The 16,788-nt window shown below is 44.7% G+C and overlaps 1 protein-coding gene across 4 annotated transcripts in view; it reads right to left on the bottom strand.

The window, feature by feature from the left end:
* TBCD (tubulin folding cofactor D) overlaps positions 1-16,788 on the bottom strand; it is a 2,839,019-nt gene that overhangs the window by 758,033 nt on the left and 2,064,198 nt on the right. For all 4 annotated transcript variants that reach the window (XM_069654539.1, XM_069654542.1, XM_069654540.1 and 1 more), the window contains exon 21: positions 12,096-12,169. In XM_069654539.1, coding sequence (XP_069510640.1) covers positions 12,096-12,169 — 74 coding nt within the window. The remainder of the gene's footprint in view (positions 1-12,095; positions 12,170-16,788) is intronic.

Genomic DNA, 16,788 nt, shown 5'->3' with positions numbered 1-16,788 from the left:
GCAGGGAGGTTGTCCAGCCCAGACAACCACCTCAGCCAATCATGGCAAAGTGCGACTTGGGTTGCCTAGGATACCCTGTGCAGGGGGTGACTACACCCCTCCCTCACATTCAGCCCACCTAGACACCCAGGCGTCTGTAGGAGGGCTTCTGAGCAGAAGCCCACCAAAAGACGGTGAACAAAGAAGGCAAACCTGGTTTGCCAGGCAAAGTAAAACACAAGAAGGACCTTAACAAAAAGAAATGGGGAATAAATCTGACCGGAGCCAAAAGAAAAAGTATTTGGTCAAACGGGTTTAAGTTCGAGGCTAATATAATAGCCTAAAACAATACCATGTTTATATAGTATAATCGCGGTAGAAAAGTTAGGGTAGATACCACTGCCACCAGCCAAGTTTAAATGTTAAAAGAGCGAAACAATGCTCTAGTAGGTACAGATAAAAAGGGATACGGATTAACCCTTTCCAGTACTCCATCTAAGATGGGGTGTACTGGATCTGTGGTAAATTGACTAAGTAAAGTTAATGGCAACTTTACCCTTTTCTGGGGGACTGTAGTCAGCCTCAGAAATGGAGTCAGTCGGAAGTCTAAAAGACAACCCTGTGTCACTGCACTGAAGGTGCTGAGTAACAAACAAAAGAAGCAGACTACTGAAGTGGGGTACTCCAGAGTTCACAATCACAAGAAAACAGGTAAAAGACACATGGCAAAACATGGGTAAGAGTGGGGGAAAAGCTCACACTCTTACCAAGGGAAAAAATAAACTCCAGAAGTCCAGCAAAGCTGCTGGGGCACTCACCAAGTGAGAGAAATTAGCCATAAAATGACAATTCTCCCTAACAGTGTTGGATAAGTAGTCCGGTCCTTCTAGAACAGGGCTGTGAGATGGCTTGCATTACACTACAATCACATAGGTGAAACCCCACCCCCTCATCGGTCCTACCCTTTGAACTTGTGAAACCTGGGTGTTTGATGTTGATTTAATTTTCCCGGGATCAAGGTCTGTTGCCTTTGTTGGTTCAGCATATATGCTGGTAGTGTACAGTTGCACAAGACCATGGAATCATGGGTGAAACTTGGGGAAGCGGGCACAGAAATGGGTCACATTGAGGGCTGCATCACAGGTCACTTGTATGTTAAGGCAATGTTGTTGTTCCCTGTTACAGTATACCTCTTCCAATGCCTAGGGTACCACCTATGTGACCAGTGTTGTACTGATGATGGGCATTTACATGTGCTGGGGTGGTGGACAGGGAGATGTGCAAGGTTGCATGCTGCATGAGCGAGGGGTTTGCCATTTGGCCTTCATCAAATACGACACTTTGTAGATGTTTCTAGTAACTAAGTCTGCTCCTTTCTGTAGGTCATTTTCCTAGGCAGTATCGCGCTTTGGAACAGTGTCGTAATACCAAACGGGTATTTCACCCGCCAACAATTCGAAGTGGACACAGACGTCTCCAGTGATCGAACACCTGGCGACATCCACTCCTTCATTTCTTCAATTTCTTTCCTGAGAAGACATTACTCAGGTAATTTCCTTGCACTGATGAGCTCTTTTCCAGCATATTCTATCGGCTCCTCACATTTTACCAATTGAATTTTAATCATTGCTTCCAATCCTCAGGTCCTGTGGGCCCCGTCCAGTAGTGACGACCGAGGGACCAACTAGCATTGCACAGCAGACCCTCCCGGTCCCCTGCCTCAGTTACAAGCAACCTCTACTTAGCCCACTACGGCTCTGTTCATTCCCACCCATCCAAGGTAAGCGATTCCTTACCACTCCAGCCTGCCTCACCACACCGTATTGGACCTTGGTATGCAGACCGGCGGGTACCCACCAGGGATTCCTGCACTGCTCTTCCAAAGGGGACCCAATGCCACAATCTACTCCTCCTGCCCCTAATTCGGGGGGAGTTCCATCGGAACTTTTTCCGAGACTTCCCTCTCTACAAGGGGCTTTGTACGCATGTGGCCATGAGATACATCTCAGACTCGTCCAGGATCGATGTCTGCCTTTCTTGATTAGTTTCTACTTTTGCATGCATTATAAATTTTGTAGAGATGTACTTCCTGGTGACTCATTCCCCTTATTTGTTTTTTTTTTTTTAACCGAATGTTTTTTTCTGTCTCCCCTTTTCCACCCATACAGGGTCCTGCTAATTATTGCCCTGATGAAGGCGGAGTAGATTCTGTTTACATGATAAAACATTTCTTCACCAATTTTGTTCCGCCGAAACGCTTTCTTCTATCAGAGGGGAAAACAAGGTCCTTCACAGCGTCATTTGTGGACCACCAGGACCATCCTGCTCACGTGACATGATCCATTGATGGAAACATGCCATCTAGGTTAAACACCTACATTCTATATGTTTTTTTATTCCCCCTGTAGCGTTTTAATTGTACTCATTACTTTGTACTTCTGTGTTTTTCTGTGATTCAACCAGTATTCCAGTGATACATAACTGGCTTTTTGTCAATATTGTAATTGCTTTTCATTTATGTTCTTTCCTTGATGTACCAATTTCAATTTTCTTAGATTGTTTCAAAGCTCTCATACCAAATTGATAAATGGGAAATGAATGTTCGTTTTCTTGATTACACATGTTTTTCCACGTTGGTTTTTACTATATGTACTTAATTTTTTATGATATTAAATATTTCTTTCCTTGTTTACATCAATCTCTGTAAATATCTGTTTAATTCTCTAGGAGTGTTCTAATATGTATTTTTGCATGCAAATTGATAACCATTAAGGTTATGTGGGTTGAGACCAGGTGCAATATTTCTAATTCATTTACACTTCACACTGGCTAACCCCTAAACATACCAGTACCTCTGTTTTGTTGAGAGCATGAGCGAGTCCAGCACCTGGTTCAACAAAATTGAAAACATGAGTTTCAACATGCCATGCTGCAAGGCCATAATGTGCTGGAAGGTGCCTGTGGCATAAACGTACGGCACAGACAAAGGTTTCAGCAATGGTGGGATGGCTGTTCTTGCGTTGATCATTCTTTGAAGATTTGCCTGTATCAGGGAGAGTAGCTCAGCTAAAGTCGCTCTGATAAGGCACTATATTATCAGTTGCACATCAGGTAGTGCCCAGGGAAATTGCCTGACCCAGGGAATGGTTGGTTGTTGGTTGTACTCTGTGATGCATCTTTGCATGCCTCTTCAGCTCAATGTACAGCTTAAGGTTTACTACTGCTGTTGCCTCTTCAGCTCAATGTACAGCTTAAGGTTTGCTACTCCTGGTAACTGCATAGTGTTGGAAAGTGTGTTTGGGGAAGTTGTGGGCCTCCCATATCCTTTCATAGCCAATTGGGTGCACCTGTGGCTTAATTTGCATCACCTGAATGCATTTACCCTCACCTTTTAGGTGGAGGCAACTGCACTATGTTTTTGGTTAAACTGGCTACTATTTTTGGCGGTGTTTCGTCCAGTATTTTGACCTGAAGATACGATGGAATTAGCATTTTAGTTTCCGCCGCTAATTCCACCGACGGATTTAGGCCAGGGGCTATTATCACTGGTTTTCATTGTTTATTCCTCTGGTGCAAATTTCTTTCGGGTTAATTCCACTGGAGGAATTAGTGTCCATTTTCAATAACCCTTATATCAACAGATTGGTCAAAATGGAAGCAATTCCGTTACTGCCACTTTTCCCCCCTTACTGCCAAACTTGTAATGAAACCAAATTAGTATCAATTAAACATCAACCCTGTGAACAGTTCTGTATAATCAGACAACATGTTAAGCCAATATTCAATTAATTCACATATCAGACTATAGACAAGATGGCATCAGTGCACACAATATGTTGTCTTCACAGTGTGGAATTCAATATAATCACACACCACCCCTGTGGGGACGTCAACAAAATCACAGAAAAATAAGGACCTAAAGTAAGTCACGTTTTGTTTGGTTTGTTACAAAAGTAGCCAATACTTAAACTGAATCTGGAAGTGTGTTGTGCAATGAGGGAAGACTTACATTGAGTAGTGATTATATACAATTTTGCGAACTCACAAAATGCACATAACACAGCTTAATTTAATTATTTTACATTTAAACGCAAAGAGCAAAGGGTTCAAGCCATTACAAACACAACTGAATGTGTGTATAAATGGTTCCCGTGAATCTGCGGTCTACTGCCTAAGCACGTAGGGCATCCGATTTATGAAGTTTGTTCAAATTCCTGTCAGTGTGTTGATAACTGCAATACCACATGAAGCCTACTGGGGCAGAGCTGAGAAAAAGAACACACAAAAATAATTACAGGTCCCCACAAGACAATTTTTCAAAAGTTATACAAATTGGCACAGATGTCTTTTAAGTTGTTTTAAGTCATTACCATGTGGGGACTTTAGGTCACCACAGTGAAATCAATCCACCATAGCGTGTGCATGTTTTCATACCCAAGTCCCCACAAGGAAAGTAACACTAACACACACAGAGTATTATTTAACCTGAAATATATTTTAGAAAATCAAAACCTTTACCATAAAAAGCTGTGTTTTATTAGACTTGCAGCATATCTTTAAGCCAACATAAACTGAATTAACAAAATGTCAACAACTTTTCTGCACCTCCTGGGAAGATTGCAACTTTTCATTTGCGAGGCAAAACCTAGCCCGCCTGTATGCATTCCCTATATGAAGACACTGAGTAATAAAAGCCATTCGGTTAGCAATATACAAATATTAAAGAAGAACAAGTTACTTATCCCTGGTAACGTTCTTTCGACTGGATGTTCCTCCCACGTATTCCTCATCTTTGATATTCAATAACCAGCTTCCGTCTCGAGGATGATGTCATCAAAGGCCTATATAGCATGTGCAGCCCCATTGGCTTCAGTTCTGTTTCCCTTACAACAGAAATACCTGCATAACCACGGGAATGACCGTACTCAGCCTTGAAGGAACAAAAGCTGCAACAGCATGGGAAATTCTACTGCGGGGTAGGCTGGGAGGGCGTCGCCAATACCGCTAACGACCAGCACGCCTCCAAATTTAATTTTTCTCCAATCAGCGAAGCAGATGTTTAAACCATCTCAATGCAAAGGCGATATATGCCCCCCTAACATCATTAAAGAATGCGCAGCACCCCTCACACCGATCATCACAGCATTCATCAACGCCTCATTCAAGACGGGCATAGTCCCTGACAGCCTTAAATAGGCTTGGGTGCGTCCGCTCTTAAAGAAACCAACCCTGGATCCTGCCCAACCTAACAATTACCGACCCATCACAACGGTCCCATTTCTTCTGAAAATCTTAGATAAAGCGGCACACATGCAGATACAGTCCTACCTGGAAAACAACTCTGTCCTAGGTAAAAGTCAGTCCGGATTTCGCAAAGGTCATGGCACTGAAACCGCCCTACTAGATCTGAAGAACCAAATTACCCTAATACTAGACAAAGGGAAATTGGCCCTTCTGCTCCTCCTAGACCTCTCGGCGGCATTTGATCTAGTTGATCATGCCATCCTCACGAACCATCTCACCCAGGCCACACATTTCTCCATATAAGCCACAAACTGGATCACCTCCTTCCTCGAAGGAAGAGTAATGAAAGTGTTCTCCAATATAGCTAATGCAGAGCCTACTACCATCAAGCATGGAGTCCCGCAGGGCTCATGCACGGCGCCTACCCTCTATAACTTGTTTACCAAACCTCTCTTTGCTAAACTGGATGCACTTGGGATCACATACACCAATTACGCCGACGATACCCAAGTACTCCTCCCGCTCACAGGACTCTACCATCAGGACGCAGCCACCCTCCAGAACATATACGCCACCATCCAAGCTTGGATGGCCACAAACGGCTTATGTCTTAACGGAGACAAGACCGAAATTCTCATCCTTGGTCAAAAATCCACCCTCAATAACCTCGACCGACTCTACTCCAACTTCTCCATAGACAATTGCATCATCCCAGTTCTACCTTCTGTAAAAACACTAGGAGTACACATTGACGCCTCACTCTCCATGGACAAACAAGTCAACTCCATTGTTTCTGCCTCCGCTTTGAGCACTAAGCTCATCAATGCCATCAAACCTTTCCTAACCAAAGATAATTGCCTCTCTATCGCCAGAGCCACCATTGGAACCAAACTAGATTATTGTAATGCGATACTGGCTGGCACCTCCAATTCCAATCTCATTAAACTCCAAACAACACAAAATAATGCTCTAAGAGCAGCTCTCAATATACCAAAAAGGGACCACATTGCACAAGCCAAAAAGGCAGCACACTGGCTACCTGTCAAAGATCGCATTACATTTAAAATTCTTACCACTGCGCACAAATGTATCAACCTATCTGCACCCTCATACCTGTCTGACACCCTAGTCAGATCTCGCTCCTCCAGACCAACTAGGCAATGCCACTTCAACCAGCTCAGGGTCCCACGCATCAAACGAGCTAGAGCAGGGGGAATAAGCTTCCCTTACATTGCCCCTAAGCTATGGAACGCTCTACCTAGCACGCTCAGAGCAGAAACTTCTCTCATTGCCTTCCGAAAACAGCTGAAAACCACCTTGTTTAACTAATTCCTCTTCTTCTAGTTCGCTACGCTCTCCTCATCTATCCCCTCTCCTCTTTTCCTCTCCTGTAGCTATTTCTCGTTCTCTTGCAACTAAGTAAGCTATTTCTCGTTCTCTTGCAACTAAGTAACGATTTCAATGTATGCACAACTAGCCATTTCTCATAGCTGCAATCTTCTCCTGCAACTAATTAATGACTTCAATGTATGTACAACAAATCACATCTGTAACAAGCGCCACGATGCCCCCTGGGCTGCATGTGCGCTAAACAAATGCGAATAAATAAATAAATATGTGGGAGGAATATCCAGTAGAAAGAACGTTACCAGGGGTAAGTAACTTGTTCTTCGAATGGATTGTGTCCTCCCACGTATTCCTCCTCTTTGATAGACTCCCAAAGTAGTATTTGATTTAGTGCAGGGAATAGATTTTGTATTCTAATTGTTCTCAAGAACCGGGTGCAGGACTGCTTTACCAAAGCTACCATCCTGACCAAGGGAAGATTCAAGGCAGTAATGCTTTGTGAATGTGTGGATGGTAGGCCACGTTGCCGCTTCACAAATATTTTTTATTGGGACCCCCCTTTCCTGGGCTATAGAGGTAGCCATGACCCTGGTGGAATGGGCCCTTAATCCTTCTGGAGGATCCTTCCCTGCCAACATGCAGCATTCTGAAATGGCCAGAATGATCCATCTGGACAAGGTCTGCTTAGAGACAGCCTGACCCAGTTTGTGGCCCGTATAGCCAATGAACAGCTGATCATCAATACAGAGTTTTGACATTTAGATATATAAAAGCTTAAAGCTCTACGAGGGTCCGACCTATGTAATCTCTCCTCTTTGCTAGGATGGGGGCCGGGGGATAGAAACAAGGCAAAACTATTTTTTGTCCTATATAGAAATCAGAAATGATTTTGGGTAAAAATGAAGGTTTAACCCTTAGAACAACCCTATCCTTGTGGAAGATAGTAAAGTGCGGCTTGGATGAAAGTGCCTGGAACTTGGTCACTCTATGGGCTGATGTTTGAGCTACCAATAGAATGGTCTTAAAGGTTAACAACCTTAAGGGACATGAGTGTAAAGGTTCAAAAGGTGCACACATTAGACATTTTAGAACCAGATTAAGATCCCAAATTGGAACCTGGAACGGAGATGGGGGGGGGAACAAGTTGGTGAACCCCTTTAGAAATTGTGTCACCAGTAGAATTTTGAAGAATGTACATTCCTCCGACGAGCACTTAAATATGGACAGTGCCGCCAAATAGCCTTTAATACTGCCAATCTGGAGCCCCAGATTGGCTAAAGGTAGCAGAAAAGATAAAACATCCAGTGTTTTACATAGAAAAGGATCTACATTCTTTTCTCTGCACCAGTTGCAGAATGTATTCCAACGGCAACGGTACAAAGACTTTGTTGCTGGCCTTCTGGCTGAAAGAAACATCTCCATTACGTCATCCAGGAGGCCCCAATCCTTGTATCTCAACCTTTCAGAAACCAAGCGTGAAGGTTTAGTGTCTTGACCTCTGGATGGAGAACCCGACCCTTCTCTCGCAAGAGAAGGTCCTCTCTTTGTGGAAGACATATTAGAGGACAGATGGACATGTCCAGAAGGTCCGGGTACCACGTCCTCCTGGTCCAATCTGGGACAATTAAAAACATGTATTTCCTGAACTTTCTCAACCTCCTGATTACTTGAGCAATGACGGGGAATGGAGGAAAGGCGTACAGGAGTGGAAACTCCCAGTCCACCACAAACGTGTCTCCTAGAGCTCCTCTTGAAGGAAATTCCCTGGAGCAGTACTGTTCGCACTTTCGGTTGACACCAGTCGAACAGATCCTATTGAGGAGTACCCCAAAGGGTGAATATCTCTTGAAGGACTTCTTAAGATAGTGGCCCACTCGTGGGAAACTTGCTCTGCCTGCTCAGAGAATCTGCCACCGTGTTCCCCTCTCCGGCGAGGTGTACTGCTGATAGGGAGATTCCTTCTTGTATTGCCCAGTACAAGAGCTGCATTGCATCTCTGCACACTGGTAGTGACCCTACACCTCCTCACTTGTTGAGTTAATACATGGCCAATGTGTTTCATTATCAGGACATTCTTTCCCTATACAGAGGACAGGAAGGCCTTCAGCGCTAGTCTGATTGCCCTCAGCTCTAAAAGATTGATATGTTGTTTGCACTCCGATGGAGACCAATGACCGTTGACTGTCAGATCATTGGTGTGGGCTCCCCACCCCGTGTGTGAGGCGTCCATTACTACCGTTATCTCCGGCCATGGTTGCCAAAGTTGTTCTCCCTTCAGAATGTTGTCCTTGCAGGCCCACCACAGAAGATCCTGTGCGACCCTACTTGGAACCTGAAGTAGGTCCGACATCTTTCCTGATAACTGGGACCAATGAGTTCTTAGAGCCCATTGAAGGGAACTCTGGAGTTTCTGATAAGGTGTCATATAGGATTTCCTGTAATTGAGGGAGAAGCCCAGTCTGTGAAGTGAGTGGCAGGTGACGTTGAGATGATACAAGACTTGTTCGGGAGAACGTGCCCTGATCAGCCAATTGTCCAGGTATGGGTAGACGTGAACCCCTGCCTCCTCTCCTGAGACTCGCTGCCACTCCCACCATCAGTTTGGTGAAAACCCCTGGGCGGAGGTCAGCCCGAATGGCAGAACTTGAAATTGATAATGCGAACCGCCAACTGCGAACCTTAGGTATTTTCTGTGCTTGAGATGGATTGGCACCAACCAATCCTGGAGTTGAAGGGCCTGAGAAAAGTGTGACCATATTCAACTTGTCCTTCCTGAGGAACTTTTTCAAGTATCTCATGTCCAAGATGGATCTCAGTCCTCTGTCCTTCTTGGGTATTAGGAAATAAGGGGGATACCAACCTTTGTCCCTCTCCGCTACAGGCACTGGTTCTATAGCGCATTTCTCTAGTAGGGTTAAAAATCTCCTGCACAATGAGTGGATCTGGAATCCTCGGAGTTGTTCCCCGGTGGATTGTTCTGAGGTCTCTGAATAAAAGGAAGGCAGTAACCGTGGGCTATGGTTTCCAAGGCCCAAGCATCTGAAGTAATGTCTCGTCATTCTTATAGATGCTGAGTCAGTCTGCCCCCCTCTGGTGAACTGTGCTCAAGACCTCAGAGAGGTTTTGAGGCAGCTGATGGAGTGGCAGATGGTAATGAAGCCTCTGCTGGAGCTGGCTTTGCATCCCTTCCTCATCCACCACAAGGAAATCTTCTTTGTCCCCTTTGACTGGCCACTCTCGCCCTTCCAACTGAGGGGTAGGAGTGAAAAGATCTACCCCTCCAAGGTTGTCCACCAAGTCAAAAAGGCTGAGGTTGCCTAATAGCAGCACCTAAAGATTTGGCTGCCGCCTTCGAGGTTACAACTTCTCAAGACTCTTGTCAGCCTTGTTACCAAAAAGGGGAGACCCGTCAAAAGGCATGTCGAGAAGTCTGGACTGCACATCTGGTGCAAAACCCGACTTCCGCAGCCACCCAAACCTGGACATAACGGTGCTGGTAGCCATGGCTCTACTGATGCTATCAGCAGAATACAAACCTGACTGAAGAGACTCGCACAAGGCTTCTTTGCCGTCTCTAACTATGTCTAAGAACCCGTCTTTTTCATTTCCCTCTGGAATGTGCTCTGCTGCCATGGAAATGCAGTCCCATAGAGTGAACGTAAATTTTGCGAGGGCACTTGTGGAGTTGGCAGATTTCAGTGCCATACTCCCTGCGGAAAATACCTTCTTTGCCCATCCATCTACTAGTTTGTCGTCCCGACTGGAGGAATGGTAGGGTAAGCCGCTTGCTTAGATGTTGCAGTAGCTGCCTGCACCACCAGACTCTCCGGAGTGTGGTGCTTCGACAGGTAGTTCGGGTCACTACTGGAAGGTCAGTACTTCGTGGTTAAGTTCTTATTTACAGCCGGACTGGTTTCCGGTGTTTCCCAATTCGTCGCCACCCTTTTCTGCAAAGCAACACAAAATGGTAATATGGGATCTGACGGAGGACCCTTATCGAAGATGTCCGTTAGATCATCTTGTTCGAATGGCAATGGAGGTCTACTCCACCCCATGTAGTCCACTACCTAAGACATGAGTTGTCTGTAGGATGCATCTGCACGCTCCCCAGCCTCTGGTCTCTCAAACTCCAACTCAGGTGAGGTATCCACCACACTTGTAGTCTGTAGGTTGTCATAGAGATCCCTCAACATTGACGCCTCTCAGGTACATTTGGTATACCAAATTGGAGGCCACATTGAGCCTCTTAATCTGACTGCTCATTCTCTTCATAAATGGAAGAAAGAGACTTAAAAAAGTCTTTCCTGGGTAGTGGTACATATGTTTTCTCAGGAATTAGGGATTTCTTTTCAAATAATGGGTTCCACGCTGAAAGAGTAATTAAAACTTTCTTCATTGGCGCTCTCGGCACCAATGGTGCAGCTTGCAATGATGGCGCAGTAGGCGTTGATGCCTTTTGGCATCGATGTCGAGGATTTGGCTGGCGTCGAAGGTGCCAATGGCGTCGACAACATCAACTTATGCTTCCGGCTCGATGAAACTTGATTGGATCGAGGCCTCAGCGGCCCTCGATGCAGATCGGGCCTTTGTCTCAGGCTCGAGGGCGCACAGGATTTAGGTTGAGCCCTTTCCTTCCTGGCTTCTTTCGAAGGCGTGGTAGGAGCATGGCTTGGAGGCTTTTGTTTATAAATATTCTCATCATCTCTGCTCGGAAGACCTCCCACTCGGCCAGAGTGGACATTTTGGTTTTACATGAATCCCTCTTGGGGGAAGCGTCCGAAGACAAAGTCGACGAAGGGGACCTACGGTGCCTTCCCTTTGACTTCTTCGAGGACGAAGAAGAGGGGTGGGAGCCACTCCTCGATCTCGACCGCTTGCCCAGAGTTTCGCCTCTCGACTCGTCAGTCGAAGGTTTCTTGGTCGGGGTAGGAGATTTAGGGATTCGACCTACCTTCAACTTCCCCTTACGTTCCTTCAAGGCCTTTCCAGTCAAAGACTGGCACTTGGAGCAGTCTGAGGTGTTATGGTCCGCTCCGAGGCACAGCAAACAGATTCGATAAGGATCAGTCAGACATTTTCAACTCACAATCCAGACACTTTTTGAACCCGGTCTTCGGGGCTGTCGGTGTCGATGAAGAAGACATTTTGATTTCTCGAAATAACAAAGTCATCACAAAAGTGAAGAAGCAGGCTGCGTTTCTCAAAGCTAAAGCTGTCGCATAGAAACATAACTGAAGCCAACGGGCGCTGCACGTGCTATATATGCCTTCGATGACATCATCCTCGAGACAGAGGCCCTTGAGGGACATCGAGTCGACACCATCGACGCACAACGCCCTCTGCCGAAAATGTTTTCCGAAGCAGCTGAAGCTGGATATTGAATATCAAAGATGAGGAATACGTGGGAGGACACAATCCATTCGAATTGGGTTTTATAAATCGGCAAAAAAATCCAAATACCCTTGCATTTGTAAATATTTTAGATGAAGTTCTGTCCCCGCTCAGGTTTTAACCCAGTGTCTTACCATTATTGGTCATGTATTCAGGAGCTCCTGGAGTCAGCTTGTTCAGAGCTTTAGTTGCAAGCTCACGAATAACTCTGCAAAGAAAAGAAGCAAAGTCAAAGATCAATAAATGTGCGGTGGTATGAAAGAAGTCCATGTGTATTTTCACCCAGTTTAGTCTAGTTCAGTACTTTCTACCGTATTCAGATGTACCAAATCACCATAAAAGAAACTAGATTCAAGAACACAGCAGATGTTCACGCACTAAGTCATTCCAACCTCCCATCTGACCACCAATAGGTCCCATTTTAACCAATAGTATGTAATTATTGTTCTTAAAAATCCCTTTCATTTTGCACCTTCTTCCTCTACTGAAGCAGAGGATGGCACAGTAAGAAAATATGTCAAGGAAATTAACAATTCAACTTCCAAGTTGCAAGGGACTTCTCAGTTCAAGTTTCTTGAGGTAAGCTCGGATCTACTCTTGATACCCAAATGGACAATACACACAATACCATGGCATTTCAAAGACTGCAATCGAATTGGTGGAAAATATTTGTTTCAAGATTAATGCATGTTATGAAATGGAAATGAGTATTGATTAATTGATGTTACTCTTGATTCACTGTTGGCCAATCGGTAGCTTGGTAGGGTCAATTACATGAATCGATATTTGTTGTTAAGGTAGCAGAAGCAACAACCTCTGATCCTCCACCTTGACAATTCCTTATGCAGTACATAGAACCCCCTGAGAGTTCCAGGTTTGGCTACTGAACTGACTGAATCATATCGCCTTTCCCTCCCCAAATTCAAACTCGGGCGGAAAAAGGTATACTACAGGCAGACACAAAGAAAGTGGTAGGTTCCATGTTTTTGACTTTCCTGGACCCAATCACTTATGGAGTGTTAGTCTCAGTTTGTAAGGAGAACAGTGTCACATATGACTGATGTCCAAAGAGATCAGTTGAAGAAAGCCATATAGAGCTGCTGTTTGAGGTGCACAAAGGAAAAAGTGACCTACATGTAACTATAGTTCTCCAGCGTCGGTGTCTTTCATAGATACACATGCTTTCAATATTCTGCATGGCCATACTGGGAATCTCCATTTACAGGCTTCACTAGGAGTAAAAGAAATCTGCATAACTATATGCAACCTATTCACTTAATTTCAGGCCATTTGACCCTCAGTCAAATGGGCGGTCCTTGGGCCACACCCCATATATTTTAGAAGCAATGGCATGCCTGAAAAACAGTCATTAGCCTCAGAGAAAGGATAGATGGCTGGTTTACATGTGGATCTATATAAGACACCAACACTGGGGAGTTATAGTTAGAGGTAAGTAACATTTTCCTTCGGCAGCGTACAAATATGTGCAGTGTTTGAATAGATTATAAAAACACTATTCAGTAAAATGCCTCTGCAAATAGGAAAATTGACAAGGGGGGTCCTGGGAGTCTCTCTGCCAGACATTAGTCCTGGTTACGAGAGACTTACCCAGAGTCTTTAGCTCACTATCTTTCACAGAGAAGAAATATCCCAAACATATCAGTCTTTGTCCTGCCCTGGGGCAGTCCAGCACCGAAATGCTAGGTAATTCTCCTCTGAACAAGAGTACCAACAGCATCCCCAGACACGTGTTTCGGTCTGGTTGGACCTCATCAGTAGGGAGGAGCTGTGCCTCTCTAAGAATAGTGAGCAAGGGGTCCACATCTGGATTCCCCTAGTAACTTAGGGGGAGACCCAAAGTTACTTGAATATGCAAATTGACAAGGGGGGTCCTGGGAGTCTCTCTGCCAGACCTTAGTCCTGGTTACAAGAGACTGACCCAGAGTCTTTAGCTCACTATCTTTCACAGAGAAGAAATATCCCAAACATATCAGTCTTTGTCCTGCCCTGGGGATGCTGTTGGTACTCTTGTTCAGAGAAGAATTGCCTAGCATTTTGGTGCTGGACTGCCCCAGAGCAGGACAAAGACTGATATGTTTGGGATATTTCTTCTTTGTGAAAGATAGTGAGCTAAAGACTCTGGGTAAGTCTCTTGCAACCAGGACTAATGTCTGGCAGAGGGACTCCCAGGACCACCCCCCTTGTTAATTTGCATCTTCAAATAGGAATAAAGGTCAGAAAATTAATGCTCCTCTTATTAAAAGCAATGTTGCTGCACTGCTTGATTGACCTCCCTGTCCTCCCTTGACTACATGTCCAGCAAGCAATGCTTGGTGAAAGTCTGGGTCGCAACAGACCATGCTGCTGTGCAAAGGTATTATTGTGAGCAGCAATGCCAACATTGCTGCAGTCACATTCATCACTCTCAATAGCAGCCTGGGCTGCATGCCACAAACAACTCATGCAAAAGTCCTTATGATAGTGAGTATAATAGTCCAAGGTTCACTTGAGATCCAGCCAATGAGAAGCTGTCTCCATTGGAGAGGATTGATTGCTGAAAAGGCCAGTAGTATGGGCTCATCAGAGGTGAAAGTCAGTGAGAAATGTATGCCAGGAATTTGGGACTAGTACACAACATCACTCTGTCTTTGGAGAAATGGGTATTCAGCTAGTTGGCCGCAAATGCCTGCATCTCCCTACACCCCTCTTGCCAAAGTGATGACCACCAGAAAAGCCATCTTCCAGGTGATGCGCTTGATGTCAAGTCTTATACATCAGCTCAAACTGATGCCCCATGAGTGTTGTTAAAGTGTTGTTCTATTGCCAGGAAAGAAGGATCTTGTGAACTGGTGTCAAAGTATGCAACAAGCCCATCAAAATCTTTGATGGTCTTATGCGACTGCAGGGGAAGGCACCCAGGCTTTGTCATGTATAGGGTAACCAGGTACACCTTGTCTTAGGCATGAGAGTTAACTCTGATTTGACTAGTAAAATAGAAGGGGCAGCATTATCTGAAAAGGCTGAAGACCTTCCATGGCGCACCAACTACAGAAGTGCTTCCATTTCAGTTATAGATCTTTGCCACACTGGTGTGAGCTTTTGGTAGAGTCCCTAGCCGAGTGCAGCTTGGAATGGCACTCTGCCATCAATTAAAGGTGTCCAAGCACAGCTGAATTAGAAACCACTTCTTGTGGTTGGGTAAGGTCAGCTCATGGTGGTACACTCAGCCATCACTTTTGGACAACAGACCTGCTCCCAGTTGCAACATTATGTGCCCACACTTGGCAAGACATACTGTAGTAAGTGAAATTATCTCTCTAAATAGTCCAGGCTCTTACTGTGAGTATTAGTTGACAGGAATTCTGGATCTTGGTGGTGAGGACCTGCCTAATAAGGGGGTTTGGAGGAAATGCTTAAGAATATATTCTGTACCAGTCAACTGAAAAGAAAACCTGTGTGAATCTGCTTGTGAAGAGTTGGCCTGTACAATTCTGTGCTGTCTCAAAAAGATCAAATTGAGGCATCGCACATTCCTGAGAGTTGGCATCAACTTTTGATATTTGCACTCTCACTTGTGGCATTCAGTTGAGTTTCTGCTCAGCATCCACTATCATGTTCTGGACCACGTAAGGCCCATAGGCCAGATAGTTTGCCTTCTCCAAAATGCAGTTCCCGATGCAATATATTGTACTTGTGTTATTTGTGAGGATTCAGGCTAACCTTCCCTAGACTAACAGTTGGGATGACTGGAGGGCCCATTACACTGCACATAACTCCAGGATGTGGATATGGAGCTGCATTTGCATTTAAAGTGGCCCTTTACTTGATTTATTTTTTAGATGTGCGGCTCAACCCTTTAGCAAGGAATCAGTTACCAAAGTAGCTTTGAAAGAGGGTTAGGGAAAGGAACTGGACATGCAAGATTGCCTTACTGCATGCACCAAAGCATGTTGACCGAATGTTATTTTCAACAATTCATCCTCCCATATCCCTCATATGTTTCTTCACCTGCAGACTAGATACATTTGAATCAGTCGGAGCTGGAGTCTGCGATGCAGGATTTGGATGATGCATGAGTAGACCATCAGTAAGGACATGAAAAGCGTTGATGCCTAGTTTTAAATGTGCCTACTATCTAGGTTATTAAAAGTACCCAGTCCACTGTGTGACCAGAGTTATGGATGATAACCCCAGAAAAAATAATTCTCGTCTGCCTCACAGTTTTTCTCTGGGGGCAACAACTTTTTTTAAATTATTGTAGTATATTTATAGTCAATATGACTTTATATATATAACATCTCTAATATTACACAGCATATAGGTTCATAATTTTAAGACAATTTCTGTAAAATCAAACAATACTGAAACAGATAAAATATTAAATTGATGTCATTACCATCCATAAAAAGATCCCACATTGCTTCTTGCCAAGTAAAATCCCTCTCTTTACTATATGATTTAAAATGGACTTGCATGAGCGATGATAGACTACATCATTTCATTTCTTACTTTCTGTCATGTCCCACAGGCGTTCCTGGTCCATCTGGCATTGTTGGAGGCAGATCAGTTCTGTCGCTTCTTGTTCCCCCCAACATGGCTGCCTCTGTTTCCAGTTGCAGGTCAGCCTTTGTCCACCCTCCTGTGTGCTTGACTGCGCCCCCGTTGCCAGGGAAGGCTTATCAAGCATTGCTGTATGGTGCCCAGCGCGTTGCTACTCTTCAAGTGGCCATATTCCGTAAGTTCGTACATCTGTAGTTACATCCATTGTCCACGTCTTGTTCTCTCTTCATCTCTCGCACCTTTTTTCACTTTAGAACCCTCATTGGG

The sequence above is a fragment of the Ambystoma mexicanum genome, chromosome 3q (assembly GCF_040938575.1).
Source record: "Ambystoma mexicanum isolate Mex_15411 chromosome 3q, UKY_AmexF1_1, whole genome shotgun sequence".
Lineage (NCBI taxonomy): Eukaryota > Metazoa > Chordata > Amphibia > Caudata > Ambystomatidae > Ambystoma > Ambystoma mexicanum.
The sequence above is the reverse complement of the archived record's forward strand: the minus strand, read 5'-3'. Positions and strand labels throughout refer to the sequence as shown.